At 38.6% G+C, this 18733-nt stretch overlaps 1 protein-coding gene across 4 annotated transcripts in view; it reads right to left on the bottom strand.

The window, feature by feature from the left end:
- LOC122813703 (zinc-binding protein A33-like) overlaps positions 1-18733 on the bottom strand; it is a 596671-nt gene that overhangs the window by 137352 nt on the left and 440586 nt on the right. For 2 of the 4 annotated variants that reach the window (XM_044086160.1, XM_044086158.1), the window contains exon 10: positions 13271-13327. The exons of the other annotated variants lie outside the window; for them this stretch is intronic. In XM_044086160.1, the coding sequence (XP_043942095.1) occupies positions 13271-13327 (57 nt within the window). The remainder of the gene's footprint in view (positions 1-13270; positions 13328-18733) is intronic. 4 annotated transcript variants of the gene reach the window in all.

Raw genomic sequence — 18733 nt, forward strand, 5'->3', positions numbered from 1 at the left:
TATTAGTGGCTTACATAGGTGTAACAGGGATACACTCGACCAGTTGTTGGCAGGGTTCAGAACAGGTGACATCCCACAGCTGTATAAGCATGCTAATATACAGAATGTATAATACATAGAAAGCTGCATATAGGCCATACTGGTCTGCATAATGATGTTCTGTTCTTTTTTTTCTGTTCTTTCCACAGCAGATCCTGAGAGAGATGTGAATAGTTGAGCTCAAGATGAATGTTTGGAGAGTTTGTCGGAAGCTAGAGGTATTTATTTATGGAGCAAAAGAGAAGTCTTATTGTAGTTTTATAGGTTCATAGGTTCATAGGTTCATAGGTTCATACTAGGCTATCTGCCCAAGGGCATTTATAAGCCTAGCCCATAGTTATGTGGCTTTCGCCACCCCTTTAGTTTGAATAAAAACTATGCCTATCATTTTGCTGTGCCTCTGTCAAGCAGTGACGCTGAAGTAATCCCTGGGGTATATCTGCAATCTCCCATCCATTGGTCAAGATTCCTCTTGAACAAGACCAGAGAGGTGCTCTGCCTCACATGTACCGGGATTTTGTTCCACAGCATAGGGAGTCTCTGGGTGATGAATCTGTCCCTCCAGCACGTTCTATTTATAACCGTGTCAAGGTTTAAGTCTCCCGCCCTTGTGGTTCTGAGGGATCTAGATTTTTGAGGTGAAGCATATTCATCAAATCTGGGTTTGACATGGCCTTATATGTCAGGCACAGGTCACCTCTGAGCAAGCGGTATGAGACTGAATAGAGCTGGAGTTCTTTCAGTCGGGCAGCATAAGACATATTTTGAGACCCTTTATCCTTTTGGTGAGGAACTTTTAGGGCCTTTCAAGCTGCAGCAGGTGTCTGGTCAGATACATTCGAACGGGCATTGTACTCAATCATAGGTCTAATAAGTGATGAGTACAGGGGACGATGACCTCCCTTGATCTAGATGTGAATCCCTTCATGATCAGGTGGGTGATATAGAAGGTTTTCCTAACTACTTTAGCAACATGAGTGTCAAATCGAAGGCTACTGTCAACCTGGGTCCCCAGATCTCTGATGACTTTTTCTGTGCTCAGTGGATTGCCACCTATATGGTAGCTAGGGGTAGCCTTGTTTTTCCCAAAGGGTATGACTATGCATTTTTTGGCGTTTAACTTCAGGCCATGGCTCTGGCACCAGTTATCCATTTCTGTGAGGCCCTTCTGGAGGATATCTGTGCCAGATGTGTTTTCGACTATGGCGCCCAGTTTGCAGTCATCTGCAAACTTTGTCAGCCATAACCCTCCTGTGTTTGCTTGTACTTCAGAAAAGTAGATGCCGAACAAGAGTGGACCCAGGACTGAGCCCTGTGGGACACCACTTGTGACAGGCTTTGAGTCTGACATGGCTCCAGCAACTCTGACCCTGTGGGTTCTGTCACTTAGCCAGTTTGCAACCCATCTTGTGATGTATGGGTTTACATTCAAGCTGATGAGTTTTTCGATGATACCTGAGTGGGGTATTGTGTCGAAGGCCTTTGCCAGGTCGAGGTAGGCTGTATGGACTGCCTTTCCCTCATCAATGGCCTTGGTGACTGTCTCAAAAAAGTCAACCAAGTTTAAGAGGCAGGATCTGCCTTTGACAAAGCCAAACTGAGTTGGATCCAAAGTCTGCAAGTTCCCTATGTCTTTATTTATGAGTTCCATTATGATCCTCTCCATGGCTTTGCAGATAAGGCTTGTCAAGCTAATGGGGCGGTAATTTCCAGGGTCTGTGGAGGCACCGCCCTTATGAAATGATTAGTAGGATTTGTCTTCCGTACAGTAGCAGCACATTAAGCAAACATATCCTAACTGTACAAGCAAGTAAGCATGCATAACTCTGTAGCATAAATCAACTTCAGGGGTCAAGTGCAAGACTATAGTCAGAGGTTCTGGGTTCAAATACCACAAGTAGCAACTAAACAATACTGCCAATTTTTTAATATTACAGATTTTAGAATCTGTACCACTGGCATAAATGCCCTGCTAACTGTAATCTGTATAATTGGACCAAACATGTGGGCAATATATGAACATTGCAAAAATTAGTTTGAGCAATCCATAATTATAGTTTCTAGTTGTTAGGACATATACTTAAATGTAAAACGTCTGTTAAAATAGCAGTGTTATTGTGATAAATTATATGTAACATAAGATGGTACTAATGTTATCTTTTTTTTTCTCTCACCCAACCCTTTTCTCTTTTTTTCTATTATGTGTCAACCAAATGTCTCTCTGTCATCCATCTGTAATAAATCAATGCTTTACAGCACTGAGAGGTCAGCCAACCCCAGTGGGTTAGGCTGTACCTGCTCCACAGGCTCCAGCACTGACCCCTAGCACATCTGGGACCCAACTTGGCAGTACTGCTTCTGCTACCCATGCATTACCTGAACCCTCAGATAATAGTACCCCAGAAGCTGGTGCTGTGCTACCCTCTGGGAGTACTGGTGGAGGTGGTGATTTTATCACCTGTCAGGAGTTGCCAGGGCTGGTGCATAGGGTAGTACGCAAAATCACTGGTACATGGCTATGCTGGATGGAGAGGCTATTCTCCCTCATGGTACATAGGAGGAGACATCAACACCCCAGCAGCTAGCAGAGTAAGGGGGCAGTGATGAGAGTCCACAAACGTTTGTGTCCCTCACCATCGTTGTTTCTTGTCTTGTTTATACTGTTTGTTTACATTTGCCTCCTCACCTACACAACTTACCTGACCCAGAAATACCAACATTCCTTACCCAGCATTCCTCTCTTAATGAAAAAAAAAAATAGGCACCTGTCCCACAAAAAAAATATCATCCCATACATAGCTCTCCATTTCACACACGAGTCTACCTGACACACTTGATTTGGTCCATTTAGCTATACAAAACAATTGCATAATTGTCACCTTTCTTTCTGGAAGTGACAGTCCAAATTTGGCTAATATTCTGTACATATTTTTATTTTATACTGTTAAGAAATGGATACTTCCCTCCTGCACATTCTTATATTACTTTCCCTTTGTTCTTTCCCCTGCTTGCTCCCCCCATTTCATCACTTTCCGATCTACCCATTTTAACACCTATAATTTGGTCAAAAAATACAATCACACACAACACACATAAGTGGAAAAATAATGGACCCCCTCACTTTTTGGCTTCTATGTTTGCTTGGAGTTTGGCATCATGCGCTAATGCCAAGTGGCTCTTTTCTGGTCCAGTTTGCTCAGCACAATGCTGTTTAAACATGCAGCACTATGCTAAAACATGGAAACACATGGTGAATGTCGCTTAAAGTATTACCTCATTTTATTATCACTATCTATTTAAAAGTATTATATCCACCTGGATTCAAACTCTGTATAATCTGTTCTCAAAAACAAACATGTTAGTGCATTTACACCTGCTGCCACAGAGTTAGCTAAGCAGCAGGTGTGTTTCATACACTCAGTAATACATCTCATTATATTAGCAAGGATCCTCATGTTTGTGCACTGCTTACCTACGTACAAACAAGTAAAAGCTAAATACATGTGTATCTCATATGCGCAAATACTATGCAGCCATCGCTCAAACCTGCTGCTCTGCAATATGCTGTACAGCCTGGACAATACCATATATTACTGCTGTTTAATGTTCATTCAGTGTTCCTAACATGAAAAAAAATCAGAAACAGTAAAAAATGAAAGTCCTATCTAAGAAAAAGTTAGATATTTACCATGCAGCCATCTCTTACCTCCCCCATGCACTGTGAACATGGTTTCTCAGTACTTGCTCACAAATATATGAAATCCACTACATATATAAATAGCACATGTGCTATATACCATGCACATCTTTAGAATGACAATATACATTATAATTTTAAAATGCCAACCCACCCATTTCAGGCAGCCCTGCCAATCTCCTCTCTCCAACATCTCCTGCTGATGTTATCCACTATAAGTTGTCTTGCAGCCTTGCAAAAGTCAGACTTGTGCCATGGCACCTGCATAATGTCCTGCATTTTCTAGTCTGTGAACCTGCATAGGTAGGGGTTCTGTTCTCACTACAGACAACTGGGAGGTGAGTGTGTATATAGGTGCATGCTTGTGTGTCCCTATAGTCACAGCAGCATAAGTGTGCATCCTACAATGCAATGGATTTCCAATATTCTGACACTTGCACATGCCTACCCATTCACTGCCGGAAGCCCTGCCAACCTTCTCTCTCCAACATCCCCTGCTGATGTCAGCCACTTTAAGTTGTCCTGCAGACTTGTAAAAGTTAGACTTGGCCCGTGGTTCCTGTGTAATGTCCTCAGTTCTCTAGTCTGTGTACTTAGGTAGGCAGGCATTCTGTTCTCAATGCAGTCAACCGGCGTGTGTGTGTGTGTGTGTGTGTGTGTGTGTGTGTGTGTGTGTGTGTGTGTGTGTGTGTGTGTGTGTGTGTGTGTGTGTGTGTGTGTGTGTGTGTGTGTGTGTGTGTGTATGTGTGTGTGTGTGTCTAACTATCTAGTCAAAGAAGCATAAGTGTACATCCTCCAATACCATGGATTGCCAGTATTTTGACACTTGCACAAGCCTACCCATCCACTGCAGGCAGCCCTGCCAACCTACTCTCTCCAACATCCCCTGCTGATGTCTTCCACGATAAGTTGTCCTGCATCCATGTAAAAGTCAGACTTGTGCTGTGGCACCTGCATAATATCCCGAGTTCTGTAGTTGGTGTACTTAGACAGGTAGGGGTTTGGTTCTCACTGCAGTCAACTGGTGTGTGTGTGTGTGTTTGAGCATTTGCTTGATATTAGAGAGGGAATTTGACAACAGCATGTGGGATGGTGGTCTTACCATTTTCTCCTCTCCAGACACTGCTGATGTCATCATGCATAAAGTGCTGAGACTCTCCAAGTCAGATTTGAGCTGTGGCTATTGCCTTAAATACAGAGTTCTGTAGTTGAAGTACCTAGATAAGTAGAGGTTCTGTTCCCACTACAGTCAACTGGTGTATGTGTTTGGGCACTTGGTTGACATTAGAGAGAGCAGTTTACAACATCATGTGTGAGCATGCTCTTACCATTTTATCCTCCCCAGACACTCCTTATCTCATCACCTATAAAGTGTTATCTGAGACACTCCAAGTCAGACTTGAGCTGCGGCACTTGCCTTAAATACAGAGGTCTATTGTTAGTGTACTTAGAAAGGCAGGGGTACTATTCTCACTGCAGTTAACTGGTGTGTGTGCTTGGGCACTTGCTTAACATTAGAGAGAGCATTTTACACCAGCATGTGGAGCTGTGCTCTTACCATCTTCCTCTCACCAGACTTTGCTGATTTGTTGATGTGCAGAAAACCCATCAGGTCAGGGTCAGAGATGGCCTGTAGTCCAGGCACAAATCACCTTATCCTACACAATACAAATTTCAGGAACAAGGCTTTCAGTCTATCCACATATGTCATGGCATGGTTTGCAGTATCTGTATTTTGTTGGTGTGAAACCACCATGGTCTGTTCAGCTGCTGCAGGTGTCTGATGAGATACATGCAAAAGAAAGCATTATATTTATCAGTGTTCTGATGTGGTTCAAGTACAATGCTGTTATAGCATCCTCATATCTGAATACAAACTCCTGAATTATGAGGTGCACAATGTAGCCTTTCCATACCACTGCGGATACTTGTTGGTCAAAGTTCAAATTGCTATTTATGAGTGTCCCCAGATCTTGCACAACTGGTTTCAGTATAGGGGGCTGTTGGCAATAGTGCACTTACCAGCAAACTCCACTTTGTGTAAGGGACAAATCTTAACACATTCTTTATTTATTAGTAGACCGTGTGGCTTTGGCACCAATCATTTGTCTGTGTTAGCCCTTCTTGTAGTATGTTAACATCATTGGTGGACTCAATGATTGAAACCAATATGCAGGAATCAGCAAACTTGGTAAACAACAGGTTGTATTCTGTAGCCTAGACTGTCACAAAATAGATTCCAAACAGTATAATGCCCAGCACAGATCCCAGGGGTACACCACTGATGACAGCTATAATGGTAGAGGTTGATTCACCAAATTTCACAGTATGTGGTCTGTCGGTTAATTAATTCATTAACCATCTAGCGATGTAAGTGTCAATCCCCAGTTGGTAGAGTTTGTCAATGTCACCTGAGTGGAGAATTGTGTCCAAACCCTAGAAGAGATCATGATAGGCAGTAGCCACCATTTTAACTTCATGCAAACCTAACAGACAGAATCAATGGGCTGTGACAACATCACAGATCGCCTAGAGCATGACTCAGAACATACAGATAAATGACATAGTTTGAGACACATTTCAATACACCCTCCAGATGAATTATGTTCTAGTAGAAGGGTGACATCACCTTGCATCCATCTGAGTGGGGTGGGGACAGCAGCTGATGCAAGCATCCATGTATAGACACATGCTGACTCTCCTGATATGTGAGGTAGACCAATATGTCATCATGGACCTTTTCTAAATGAACACTAGTAATATCCCAGCTGTGTGCAACAGACATGTGTGAGTTGTTAATCCTACATCTATGTCTGTCATATCTGTCAGATGTCCTCAAAGGGAAGAGATCATGCATGGCATGTAGGGTGACAACACTATAAACCTGTGGAAACTGACCAGGCCAAAGCATTTAACACAAGTCCACACTAAGACATTCACTTCTCACTACCAGATATGGCCATAAACAGCTATATCAACAAATGGGTAGAACTCTGGATTACATACATGACATCTAAATATGTTTCAATGTGTGAAGTGATCTATACCTCATGTCCAGTGATCAAATCTGCACATTAGGGTTGTCTGCTATGCCCTTTTCTGTACATTAATTAAATCACAGATGTCAAGAATGGCATACAAATCCTGTGGCCCAACAGCTGTCTAGAGGACTACAGCTTGTAGGCAATCATTGACTCCAACTATGATATTACTATAATACAGATAGTATCAACACATACCAGTGACTGCTGCCACAGCCATGATAACACATAAGATGAAAAAAATACATGTGGGCTTTGTTTCATTGTGCAAACAAATGCACAAACCGAAGAACATGTAAAAGTTACACCCTGTAAGCAGACCACCTGGTCTGTGCCCTGGGTTACATGGTATGTGGAAAGTCCACCAGCATGTGTCCACAGTGTTGAGTGCTCCCTTGTATGTAACACAACTACTGAGCATGTGCAGGACATCTACATGAAAGACCATAATACCTTCATAGTTCACAGCCTTCTCCACACCAATACCTAAGTATAATGCACCCTTCCTCATGTCCCTCCCTACACATCTTCCAATGATATGTAACTGAAGTGTACAATATTTGCCACAGTGTTACAGATCTAGTTGTGCATACCTGGTTTTACTGTTGCTGAAAATAAAGGTTTTAAAAGGTTTTATTAGCACTTTCATACGGCAATGTTGTCAAACTTCATCAGATACAAAGAAATAAAGGCAAATGAATAATTTAAATAGTGAATACAAAATTAACATCACTTCCTGTTTCATCAATTAAAGATGTATTACATGAATTTGTAATAAATCCAAATAAATGTTCTCAAACAATATAGTATGTACGAAAGCGCTAATAAAACCTTTTAAAACCTTTATTTTCAGCTTCGGAGTGAATAGCCAACCTTGTCTTTTAAGTTTATTTGAGTTTGTTTTTCTTTTTGTTTTAACACAGTAGTTTTACTGTTGGCCATGAGCCTGAAACTGTGTCCCACTTATTGGAAACTTCTGCTGACAATACAGGCATATTCAGGAAAATCAGTTTGCACAGCTTCACAATATGCACCCACCCTCAGTTGCATATAACATCTCTAATAGATTTCCTCTCCATTGTTCATGCCTGGATGCTTATATCACACAGATACCTTCTCCACTGTTATGACACCTTGTGTGAAAGTCACATAATATATATTTGTCACTGTGCAGTCCATACTGTACCATGTGGCGATGTGATCAGTGTTCCTGCTGCAACTGTCTTCCTTTTACATGCTCTCATCCACAGTACATTACATGTTTCACCAGTCCTCCTTCCTGATGTTCATCCCTAAACTTCATGTGCGTGTCCCTATTCAATATACACACTCTTCATGTCTGTTTATTATAAATGGCACCCATGTACCATTACAGATAAGTAACACAACTTGTACAGACTGCCTGGAATGGCATTCCATAATACTCTGCATTGCATGCAATGTCTTGTACTGTGCTTGGAACATATACATTAATGTAGGATAAACCCTGTTAATCATTGTGGCATTCCACACAATCCTGCTAATCCAGTTCGCTCTAATGTACACAAGTTTGCTATCTGTGTTGCTTTACATGGTTTCTTGGCCACCAACACTGTTGCCAGCTAGGAAATCCTGCTTGTTTACGTCTGAATGTGGTGCACATCATGAATATGCATTAAGCTTTGCTGTTCACCACTCAAACACATAAACTCCATGTAGGCTTTGCGTGAAGTCTACACAGAGTTTACTGAATCCCAGGGATAATGTGGCAAAATGTGTCTGTGTCTGTGTGTGTGTGTGTGTGTGTGTGTGTGTGTGTGTGTGTGTGTGTGTGTGTGTGTGTGTGTGTGCGCGTGTGTGTATGTTATTGGATGAATCTCATGAGATTAAAGCTTCTGCTTCTCATCACTGAAATATTCCTTTTAAGTTTTACTCAACATTACATTCTAATAGTCATCACTAACTAGTCATTCAGCACAGATAATTTCCAAACTACTGAAATAAACCTGCATTTGGGGAAATGCAGGTTTGAAGTATGTGTTGCACCTCTGCCAAAAAGACCCCTCAAAACAGTAATGCACTGTTGCCCTATTTGTACCTGTAAGTGTGTACATCAACATACAAATGGCTACAAAAAAAAATATATATATATATATATATATATATATATATATATATATATATATATATGTATATATATATATATATAATATCTGCACACACACACACACACACACACACACACACACACACACACATATAAAACCAAGTTTCAAAAGCATATAGGGTCTGAAAAACATACTGGAGGAAGAAAGTACGTAAAAACTCACAAATCAGAATATTAACCTATTTGGATTTGCATTATCAAAATAAAGAAAACAGTACCTCATAACACTGTTTAGGCCACATAACCCTCTCAGGATACATACTGTATTTTTAATCAAAAGTAAATTCTAAGGCTGCAGGTTTCTTCTAGACCCATCTTTCTGCTTTAAAACAAGTATTTCTACAAGTTATGCCACACTGATTAATCCTGACTGGGCTTTCTCTCACTCAGTGCTTCCATGTCTAACTTCAGATGATATTCTAAGAGGAACTAACTTCCTGAGTTTACCCCTCTAGCCTACTCCTTTTTATGCCATAATAATTGTAATGTAGATTGATGATTTAAGAGTATTCACACACTCCAGATTACAGCATATGATTTAAGTACTCATTTAAGGGCACATTAACATTTTCCATATTGTTTCCATATGTATTTATTTAATTATTTATTTGACATTTTTAACCAGGTTTGTCCAGCTGAGCCATAAGACATGTTTTCAGTGGAGACCCGGGGAGAAAACCTCTATTATACTGAAGAGAAAAAAATAAAGACAAAAAAATGATAATAGTTTACAAAAACTAGTATAAACATGGAAACAAATAGATGTAGTCACACAGTGTTAAAAGTCACAAAATTGCATAGATAATACCATATACAATTAAGAGTATCAGATACAAATTTGGGTACAATTAGAGTATAATCATAGCATAGGCAACGTAAACAAAATAGAACAAGATTTTTTTTTTTTTTTTTTTTTTTTTTAGGCCTGGTATAGTAGCAGAAGGTCAAGGATGTAATAGTAAATAACTGCATAGCAAAAAAGATGGGAAGGAGGAATCAGAGGCAGGAAAGCTTGGGAGTGAGGGAGGAAATTAAGTGTGATGGTGACAAAGGCAGGTTTTAGACTTCAAGAAGTACTTTTTGAGTTCAGCCTTGAAGGAGTTGGCAGATGTAATGCTACAGATATCTGGAGGAAGCCTATTCCAGGCTTGGGACACTGAGTTTTTGTAAAGGAGTTTGCCAGTATTTATGTCTGGTTTATAAATAGCAAGTGGCATATATCATATATGTATAGTTACATCTATATGTATCTATATCATTGACTGGCAAAATCTTGACATCAAAATGTTAAAAACATTGATGTCGACATGCCAGTACACATCCACCTAAAACAACCTCAGCACATGAAAAATTAAAAAAAAAAAAATCATTTTTTTGCAGGGGAATAAGCCCTCCTTCACTATATATATATATATATATATATATATATATATATATATATATATATATATATATATATATGTGTGTGTGTGTGTGTGTGTCTATAGATATATATATATATATTTATATATACACATATATATATATATATATATATATGGGGGTTCACTACATATGACCGAAAGTTCATATGACCGAAACCCATTTGACTGAGACCAAATGACCAAAAGTTAATCTGACCGAAAACCCATATGACTGAAAACTCATTTGACCGAAAAGCAGCACGAAAAAAAAAAAAAAACTCCATGTTAAAGAGCATATTATAAAGTATTCAAGCATTAAGAAATAATTTTTAACTTCAGACTCTCTAATAGCATTTTTAAGACTGTCATTTGACGAATTATATGCCTCAGTAATGGTCACTGATTTTGTTCTGTCACTGGAAGCCTCACTTTATGTCCACTTGAGGTAATTCAGACAGGCTGTGAACCTACAAAGGGAAACTGATTGTCTCATCGCATTTAGCTTTTCAGAAGGTGTTCCCTTGGATTCAGCAAATGTCCCCTCAGTAGGTAGCGTAGTCTGCTCAGATTAGCAAGCATCTAAGATGCATCTCCTGTTTTCCTTTACTACTGCCCCATCATCTGGTTGGGTCACGTATGACTGCAGTTCAGCAGTCATTTCCACTACCACCACTGTCATCAGCCATCTTCTTTCCCACTCCAACTTAAGGCAAATGACTTAGCCTGGTTAAAAAGCAGGTAGAAGACTGATAGAATACCTTTATTATAGAACTAACTGTATTTGAATTTGGCCTGATGGCAATTTTTCCTTGACTGTTTTTTATGGAATAGCCTTTGGTTTTAATTTGGATTTTATGTTCATATCTGTCTGCCTAGCATTACTTGCACTGGACTCATACTACTTACATTTTGTGTAGCTGATCTGTAAGACATTAAGCCAATATCTGAATTCATCTAAGAATTTTATTTGCAGTGTGTATTGATCCCCCAGCATCACTATTTATTTTGTGTGGCATGGAAAAATTCATACTCTTTTTTGCTAGGTTTTGGAGTTCCGTGGATAAAATTCAGTGAAATTGTTGGTGATTATTGCTATGGGTATCTTCCACTTATCATTAATCTTAATTCAAGATATTACTTGTTGCCTAATAATCATGGGTAGAGGGATAATTTTTAAAGTTTACAGAGTAGTAGTCTATCACTCCCAAATATTTTTTATCATATTCCCTCAGGACAACTGTGATTTTCTTTCATGGCCTTTTTGGCAATAGTGTAGTCATGATAGGTTTTCTCTGAGTTGGCTGACATTGTATATAAAAGTGACTGGATGTATATCAGAAGCTCGAAAGCTTAAAAGAGTGAATGCGCTTTTATCGAGCTGTAAACATCAAAACCACTAAATAACGAAGACATGGAAAAGCGATTTTTTTTTCCCAGGGAAAAAAATCCCTGGGCCGTTTTTGGGACTCTGCTATCTCCTCCATTGTGATGTGATCTCAGAGTTGGTATATTTAAGTAGGCCACTACTACATTGCTTTGTGTTTGCATTTGTCTTTTTTTGGGGTTTTTTTGGGTTTTTTTGCGGAACAGAGACTTTTTTCCTGGGGAAAAAAATCACTGTTCCATGTCTTCGCTATTTAGTGGTTTCGATGCTTACAGCTCGATAAAAGAGCATTCGCTCTTTTAAGTTTTTGAGCTTATAATATAAACCCAAATGACCCACTATGAAAACTTTTTTAGTCTTCATTTAATACTTGGTCACCACACAGACATTGCTGCTATTTATCTGCACTTGGTCAGCTCTTGATAACCCTCATTCATCTGTCTAAGGACTTCTACTGTCTGCAAAGCTGGCACAACAATTCAATTTTGGTACAACAAAAGCCCTTCATATTTGAGCTCTGACTGTAAATAGCTTGCATAACAAATGTTTTGTCTCTGTCCACCTGTCTTTTTTTACATAATCAATGATTATTTGTAGGATAGTTTCTAGTCTGGTAGCCTCATTGTCATAGATTGGTCACGCATGACACTTTTCACATTGTATCTCCTGTAGCTGGGATAGGGACTAATTTGTCCATTTTATTTATGAAGGCTAGAAATCCCTAGGCATACATATAAGCCTCACAGTTTATGGAGGGATAGTTAAACTCTCCAAGGAGAATGGTTTGGTATAATATAAAGGGACTCCATACTGGTTAGGTAGTAGGTATAGACTGAGAAGGACATAGAGGGGGTCCTGTAGTTAGCTATGATGTGATAAGGAGCTTTGTTTACAGTAAGCTGGACATGGAGGAGTTCCAAATCATTATCTTGTCTAACAAGTCTGGAGTTCAGATTTTGTTTAAGACTACAGAGATACCTTCACCTTTAAAATGTGTAAGAACACTTCTGCAGTATCAGTTTCAGTGAGTGCAACAGAAGACATAAAATAGGAAATAAGAGGCTAATTACATTTTCTGAGGTAAGAAACTGTGTGTGTGTGCGTGTGTGTGTGTGTGTGTGTGTGTGTGTGTGTGTGTGTGTGTGTGTGTGTGTGTGTGTGTGTGAGACAGAGAGAGAGGGAAACAGAGTGCCTGAGTGTATATGTGTATGGCTGAATACAAAATGCTGTATATAATGTGAAAACTAACTGATTCTAATTCTCATGGATAATGAAATAACTAACAAGCACTTACATGTGGCCTTAAAATACATAAATATATATATAAAGAAAAAAGTCATTATAAGAATATTATCACTGTAAGAACACTTTAAAAATAGCCTTAGAGACCATTTAAAAAGTTCTAAGATACTATTGCAGCAAGCAGGCAGTGAATTCTACACGTAAGGAACACAATCAACATAAGCAAGGAAAGCAATTCTGCTGATCCCCTTTACTTATTTAGAGATTATGTAAAAAGGTATTATATTAAAAAGAATTGCAAGATAGGAGAAAACTTACTTTCAGAACTGAGGCTTTTTACAACTTGTTCTACAGGAGTGATTGCTCTATCTGGAACTAAAATAAAGGGAAATGTGATTAAAAGAAAAAGAAACCAAACTGAACTATTTTACTATATTTAACACGTTTTTAAATGCTTAACAGAGGGCATACTATTCATGAAACATGAACCAAATAGCTGATGATTATACACAGACATAACTGTCATGTCAACCACCAACGACCAGCAAAAAACGATAGTGAACACGCAGTAATGAAGAAATAATGATTATTTATTTATAATTCCTTCAAATCCAGACCAGTTTCGGCTATTCAGCCTTTATCAATGAATACAATAAACTTTATTGTATTCATTGATAAAGGCTGAATAGCCGAAACCGGTCTGGATTTGAAGGAATTATAAATAAATAATCATTATTTCTTCATTACTGCATGTTTATTTCGGAGTTGGTATATTTAAGTAGCGGGGGGTGCATGGGGGGCCTGCCCCCCTGCTTAAACCATTTACTTTCTGTTTTTTTTTAATATTATTTTTAATATATTCGAACATTTAACTGTTTGATCACTAAAGTTCATTCTTTAGCGATTCGAACAGTTAAACGTTCGAATATATAATTTAGACCCAGAAATAAATATATCTGCCAAAGGGTTACATAGTGTTACTTAGGTACACATCATCAAAGCATTTATATACACATTATGGTCATCATCAAAACCCACAGCCAATTAGAAACTGCTAGATCAGCTTGAGTGAAGCTACACTCAGCTTGTACTAGCTACAACTAAATATTGGCTCCTCAAATGAACTGACCTAAACTAATCTTATCCCTAGAATATGAATATGACCATAAATTTAAAAAAGAAATTACATGTGAACAAAGCAACAGCCATCCAAAATGTCCCTGATCTCACATGACCAAACTAAATATGATTGACTAACCTAAAATATAATTAAAAATAAAAAAAAAAAATCTAACTTTCTCCTCACTGCACTTCTAAATAACATGATAAGTTAATGTCTTACCTTCAAAATATATATGAACCCCAAGTTCGGTTAGCAACTAGGATGTTGAATACCCAGGCAAGGGAGGATAGGAGTGAGTAGCCGTTGTCGGTTCACCCATCTTATGAGGAAGGAGTCAACTGTTGCTCACTGCTTGGATGACATCTAAAAGGAGAACTAGATGTTGCACCAGCAAAGTTTGGGTCTGCTAATTACAAGTTGCCACTGTGTAACTGCAATGGTCAGGGAAGTATGTATGTAGAGATACACTATGCACGTCCTACAACAGACAGCATGCAGTAGAGCTTAAGGGAGCTGTCACAGTGGATGGACAACCAAGGGGAAAGTTAGCTCAGTCCATAAGACCCAGAAGAGTTCCAGCTCCTGCCACATGAATCTTCCCCTTGGGGGCCAAATTGGCTGATTTTCCAGGAAAGAATAGGTTGCAGGACTTTTGCCTGGCCTCAGGATACTCAGTCCTTATGGAACAAATTGGTCAAGTGGATAAACACAGCAATGGGGCATGATTATATGGGGGACAGGAGGGACTCCTTCAACCTCAAGATACACTCTGTTGTCTCTCCAGTACTGCCGTACAGCATGGGAAGTTACTTGCAAGCAAAATGCATCCTGCAAATATACTAATTTCAGCCAATGAAACTTTTCATCACTTTACAATTAACAGAAAAGTAGTTCACCTTATGCTTGCAGCCACATTGACAAATACATGTCTTCGACTCTGAGCACTGTTCCAATTTCTTGGTGAACTGGTCCATTCCATGCCATTACTGTTGCAGTGATTTGAGTATTTTTATTGATGAATTACACTATTGCCAGGTGTCACCCCTGCCCCTTGCTCCTACCCCTGGACTTGGCCTGAATGAACCAGTAAAGACTTAAAACGTATAATTTGAAAAGTCATGTGCATTGACAACCCATGTAGCTGAAACACTGGTATGTCCGTATCAGATAATTTTCATATATTCCATGGGCCACTACTACTTAAGGTTTAAGGTACTACACAGAAATATCTTTAGCTTATCTAGGTCTTTCTTGGAGTTTTTACTGAATGGTTTGTCTGTGTGACCTTTTTACCCTTGGGTTTGGATAAAATGTATTGTCTCTGCTTTGTTAATGTACTATGTACAACTCTGTAATATTTAGTCTTTGTATAATATTTTGTTTGTGATTTGCACGTTGCTTCCTGGGTCATGGCTAAAAATGGGCTGTTGACTAGTTCACTTATCTGGTTATCAAACTGAAATAAATAAAGCAAAAATGTCTATACTTATGCATATTTGTGCTCTACTGCATCAAGTGCTTGCCAGAACAAATCAGTTGGTAAAATCCTTCAAAAATGATTTTGTCCTACATTCATTGTGCAGCTTAAAGTTTATGATTGTGGCATTGGAAATCAAGAGACAATGTACTTTGTATCAGATGCAACTGCTCACTTCATAGTGTTGTTCTGCTGTCAGGTAAACAGTTATGTAACTTCAGACTTTGAATGCTTCATATTATTTATATTAAGACAGTTTCATATTATTTATATTAAGACAGTTTCATATTATTTATCTTAAGACAGTTTCATATTATTTTTTTTCTAAATTGTTGCCTCTTGTGTATATGTCCATGTTTTGTCTCACAGTATCAGGACACTTGAGGACAAGTCAGTCACTCAGTTGCATCCTTTAAAAATGATTTGCTGTCCTACACTCACACCACGCCCTCTAAAACTTGTTATTGTGGTACTGAGAGTAATTGGGAATACATCAAGTAGCACTGTTTTACTCACAGATATTCAATTATGTGGCTTTTATGCAATACCTGGAAGACTGAAAGTACAGAGGCATAAAGTCACTGTTATGTCTGCTACATGTTATTGGAAGAGTTGGGTGAGAGATTTGCACACAGTAGTACTTAAAATTGTTGCATGTGCTTTATTTTCTGTGGCATTCCATTCATTTAGTGCAATCTGCCAGTCATGGTACAGTTAATACTGTGAAACTAGTAAGGTTGTTTGATTAAGTTTTCTTTTTTTTGTTTGTTTTTTGACTCCTGTCCCTTAGGTCAGTGCAGACAACCACATCTGGTCCTTAAATCAAATGAATTTGAGACCCCTGAATTGATACACAATGTTTTATTCATACTGGTGTGAAGGAGAATTAGCCCAACCCCTTAATGTAAACTGTCCATCCAATGTCCAGGTTTTCATGCCTTAAGGGCAACTTCTGCTTACTACCCTGGGAAGCTGCTAAAAATAAACTTAACTCTACTGAATTGTAGAAAGTGAAAATACATTTTCTTTTTGGATGAAGGATATTTACTCCTCTAATCCTCTAACAAAAAACAATAAGTTGCTGCTGCAGCTATGGAAAGAAAATGTAGTTTGTTGGATATCATCCTTTTTAGTTGATTAAAAGGTCTCAAGAGACCGTTGCACCTTGACAAGAGCTTTCCTTCTAGTAAGGTTTGTTAATAGGCAGGCAATAGCTTTAAAATTAGATGCAAACTTTCTGTCGTATTTAGCTAGTCTAGGAAAAGCCACTATATTTTTTAGTAGAGAGCACATGCCAGTTTTTATGGTCTCTATTGGTTCTAGTTGTGGTCTTTTATTCCTCACACCCTTAGTATTTGGGTTTCACCATACTCAGTTTAATCTTCTTTGTATTTAAAGTTAAGCGTGTCTGTCTTATGGTTTTTATCACAGCCTACACTTTAGTTAAGGGAGAATTTCAGTCATATGAACGAATAACCTTAGTATGCAGCAGTATATCCAGAGTAGAGTTTCAATATTTTATCCATTAGGCTCTGAAAGTTGCTAGGGATCAGTTTAGTCTAAAATGTTACAAATACACACTAAAATAGACCACCTGGGGTTACAAATGCTGTTACTGCCTTGGTGAGGCGAGGAATAAGTGATATCTGCTAGTATCCCTGTGTCAAGTCTAGTGTGGTCTAGTATCGGTACTTCCCCAAATTCTCCAAGCTCATCAGTTCTAGGCATGGCATATTTATCAAACTTTTAAACTTTATTCAGTTTCAGAGTCATTAAATAATCCAATACATCCCTCCAGTTTATGTACCAGGCTGCTCCATTCACTCTGTGACTCTTATATCTCATTTAGTTTGAGCATTGTTTGAACTTCTCTTACTGTTTTTGTTACTCATACTCTGTTCAGTCTAATCTTCATTCTAGGGGTTATCTCTATGTTATGTTCTGTTATCTTTGCTCTCCCCACATCGCCCATAGCAGTACTTTCAGAGGATATTTCTAATGATAGGCAGTAGGATCAAGTGATGTTTATACACAGGATGGGGTGCAGTTTTCTAACATTCTGGACAAGAAACACAGAAGTTCTCTATCTTTTTCAATATGGCTGGCCAGTAAAATGTGCTAATATAGCTCAACAGTCTGCTCTCACCCCATCTCTGGCCAGTCTGATTGCATTAGGTGTTATAATATAGTGTAGCAACTGCATTATGCTTACTGATTGTACTATCAATTGGTAGAAACAGTGAACAATCTTCAATAGATGTAAATATTTAAAAAAGAGGGAGGCAAACCTCTCACATGTATCCACTCTTGGTAGACATCACACATCCACAACACTACATCAATCACAACACACCACTAAGCCCATAACTTAATAGTGAGGCTGTAAATATTTTTTTCCAAAGCCTCCTAGAACATTACCTAAAACATCTCAGCCTTCACTACACCAGGCTGCACCTACTCCTTCTCCACTCCTATATACTGCCAATCCACACAGATCACACAAGAGTCAACAGGAAAGCTGGCCTAAGCCTATATGGCCCACTAAGTCTGCTGTCACACAGGGAAATTACTTAATCATAGGTGATGTATAGTTAGCACACTCACCACACTAGGGGTCCAAATGGAGAGATGATGAAATCAGCAAGAAAAGGAAAGTATTATTTATTGTTGGAAATGAATTCATCCTCTACATCTTGGTGAGTACCTATACATGGTAGACCCTGTTTTTAAAAATCTGTCCAAGAAGACACTGATATAGAGACTGTATTTTATATAGCATACATCATGGAGAGAGTTAGGTTAAAAAATAAAAAAAAAACAGCTGGGTGCACAGGTCCCAGGATAAAAAAGTGTTCAATGCTGGCATAAGACCGTATATAACAATAGAGGGAGTCTATAACCATTTAGTTATAGGCAAGATACTCAATAAGTAAAATGATGAGCTTCACCGAGAGACATTGTTTGAATGTTTTACTATCATGCATTCAGCATGGTCCTAGTGCAACGTCTTGAGAGGCTGTTCACCGAAGCTTTTATTGACATCGTTTTTTAATAAGATAGGTACCATATATAGTACACTACTCCTGACTCGATATAGTGTTTATTTTAAGGGAAACTGTTTTTATTACACCTATTCAAGATGTTTTTGAACATCAATATTTTTGGTACTAGAATTTTGACA

The sequence above is a fragment of the Protopterus annectens genome, chromosome 10.part0 (genome assembly GCF_019279795.1).
Source record: "Protopterus annectens isolate FY-2018-M chromosome 10.part0, PAN1.0, whole genome shotgun sequence".
NCBI classification, from domain to species: Eukaryota; Metazoa; Chordata; order Ceratodontiformes; family Protopteridae; genus Protopterus; species Protopterus annectens.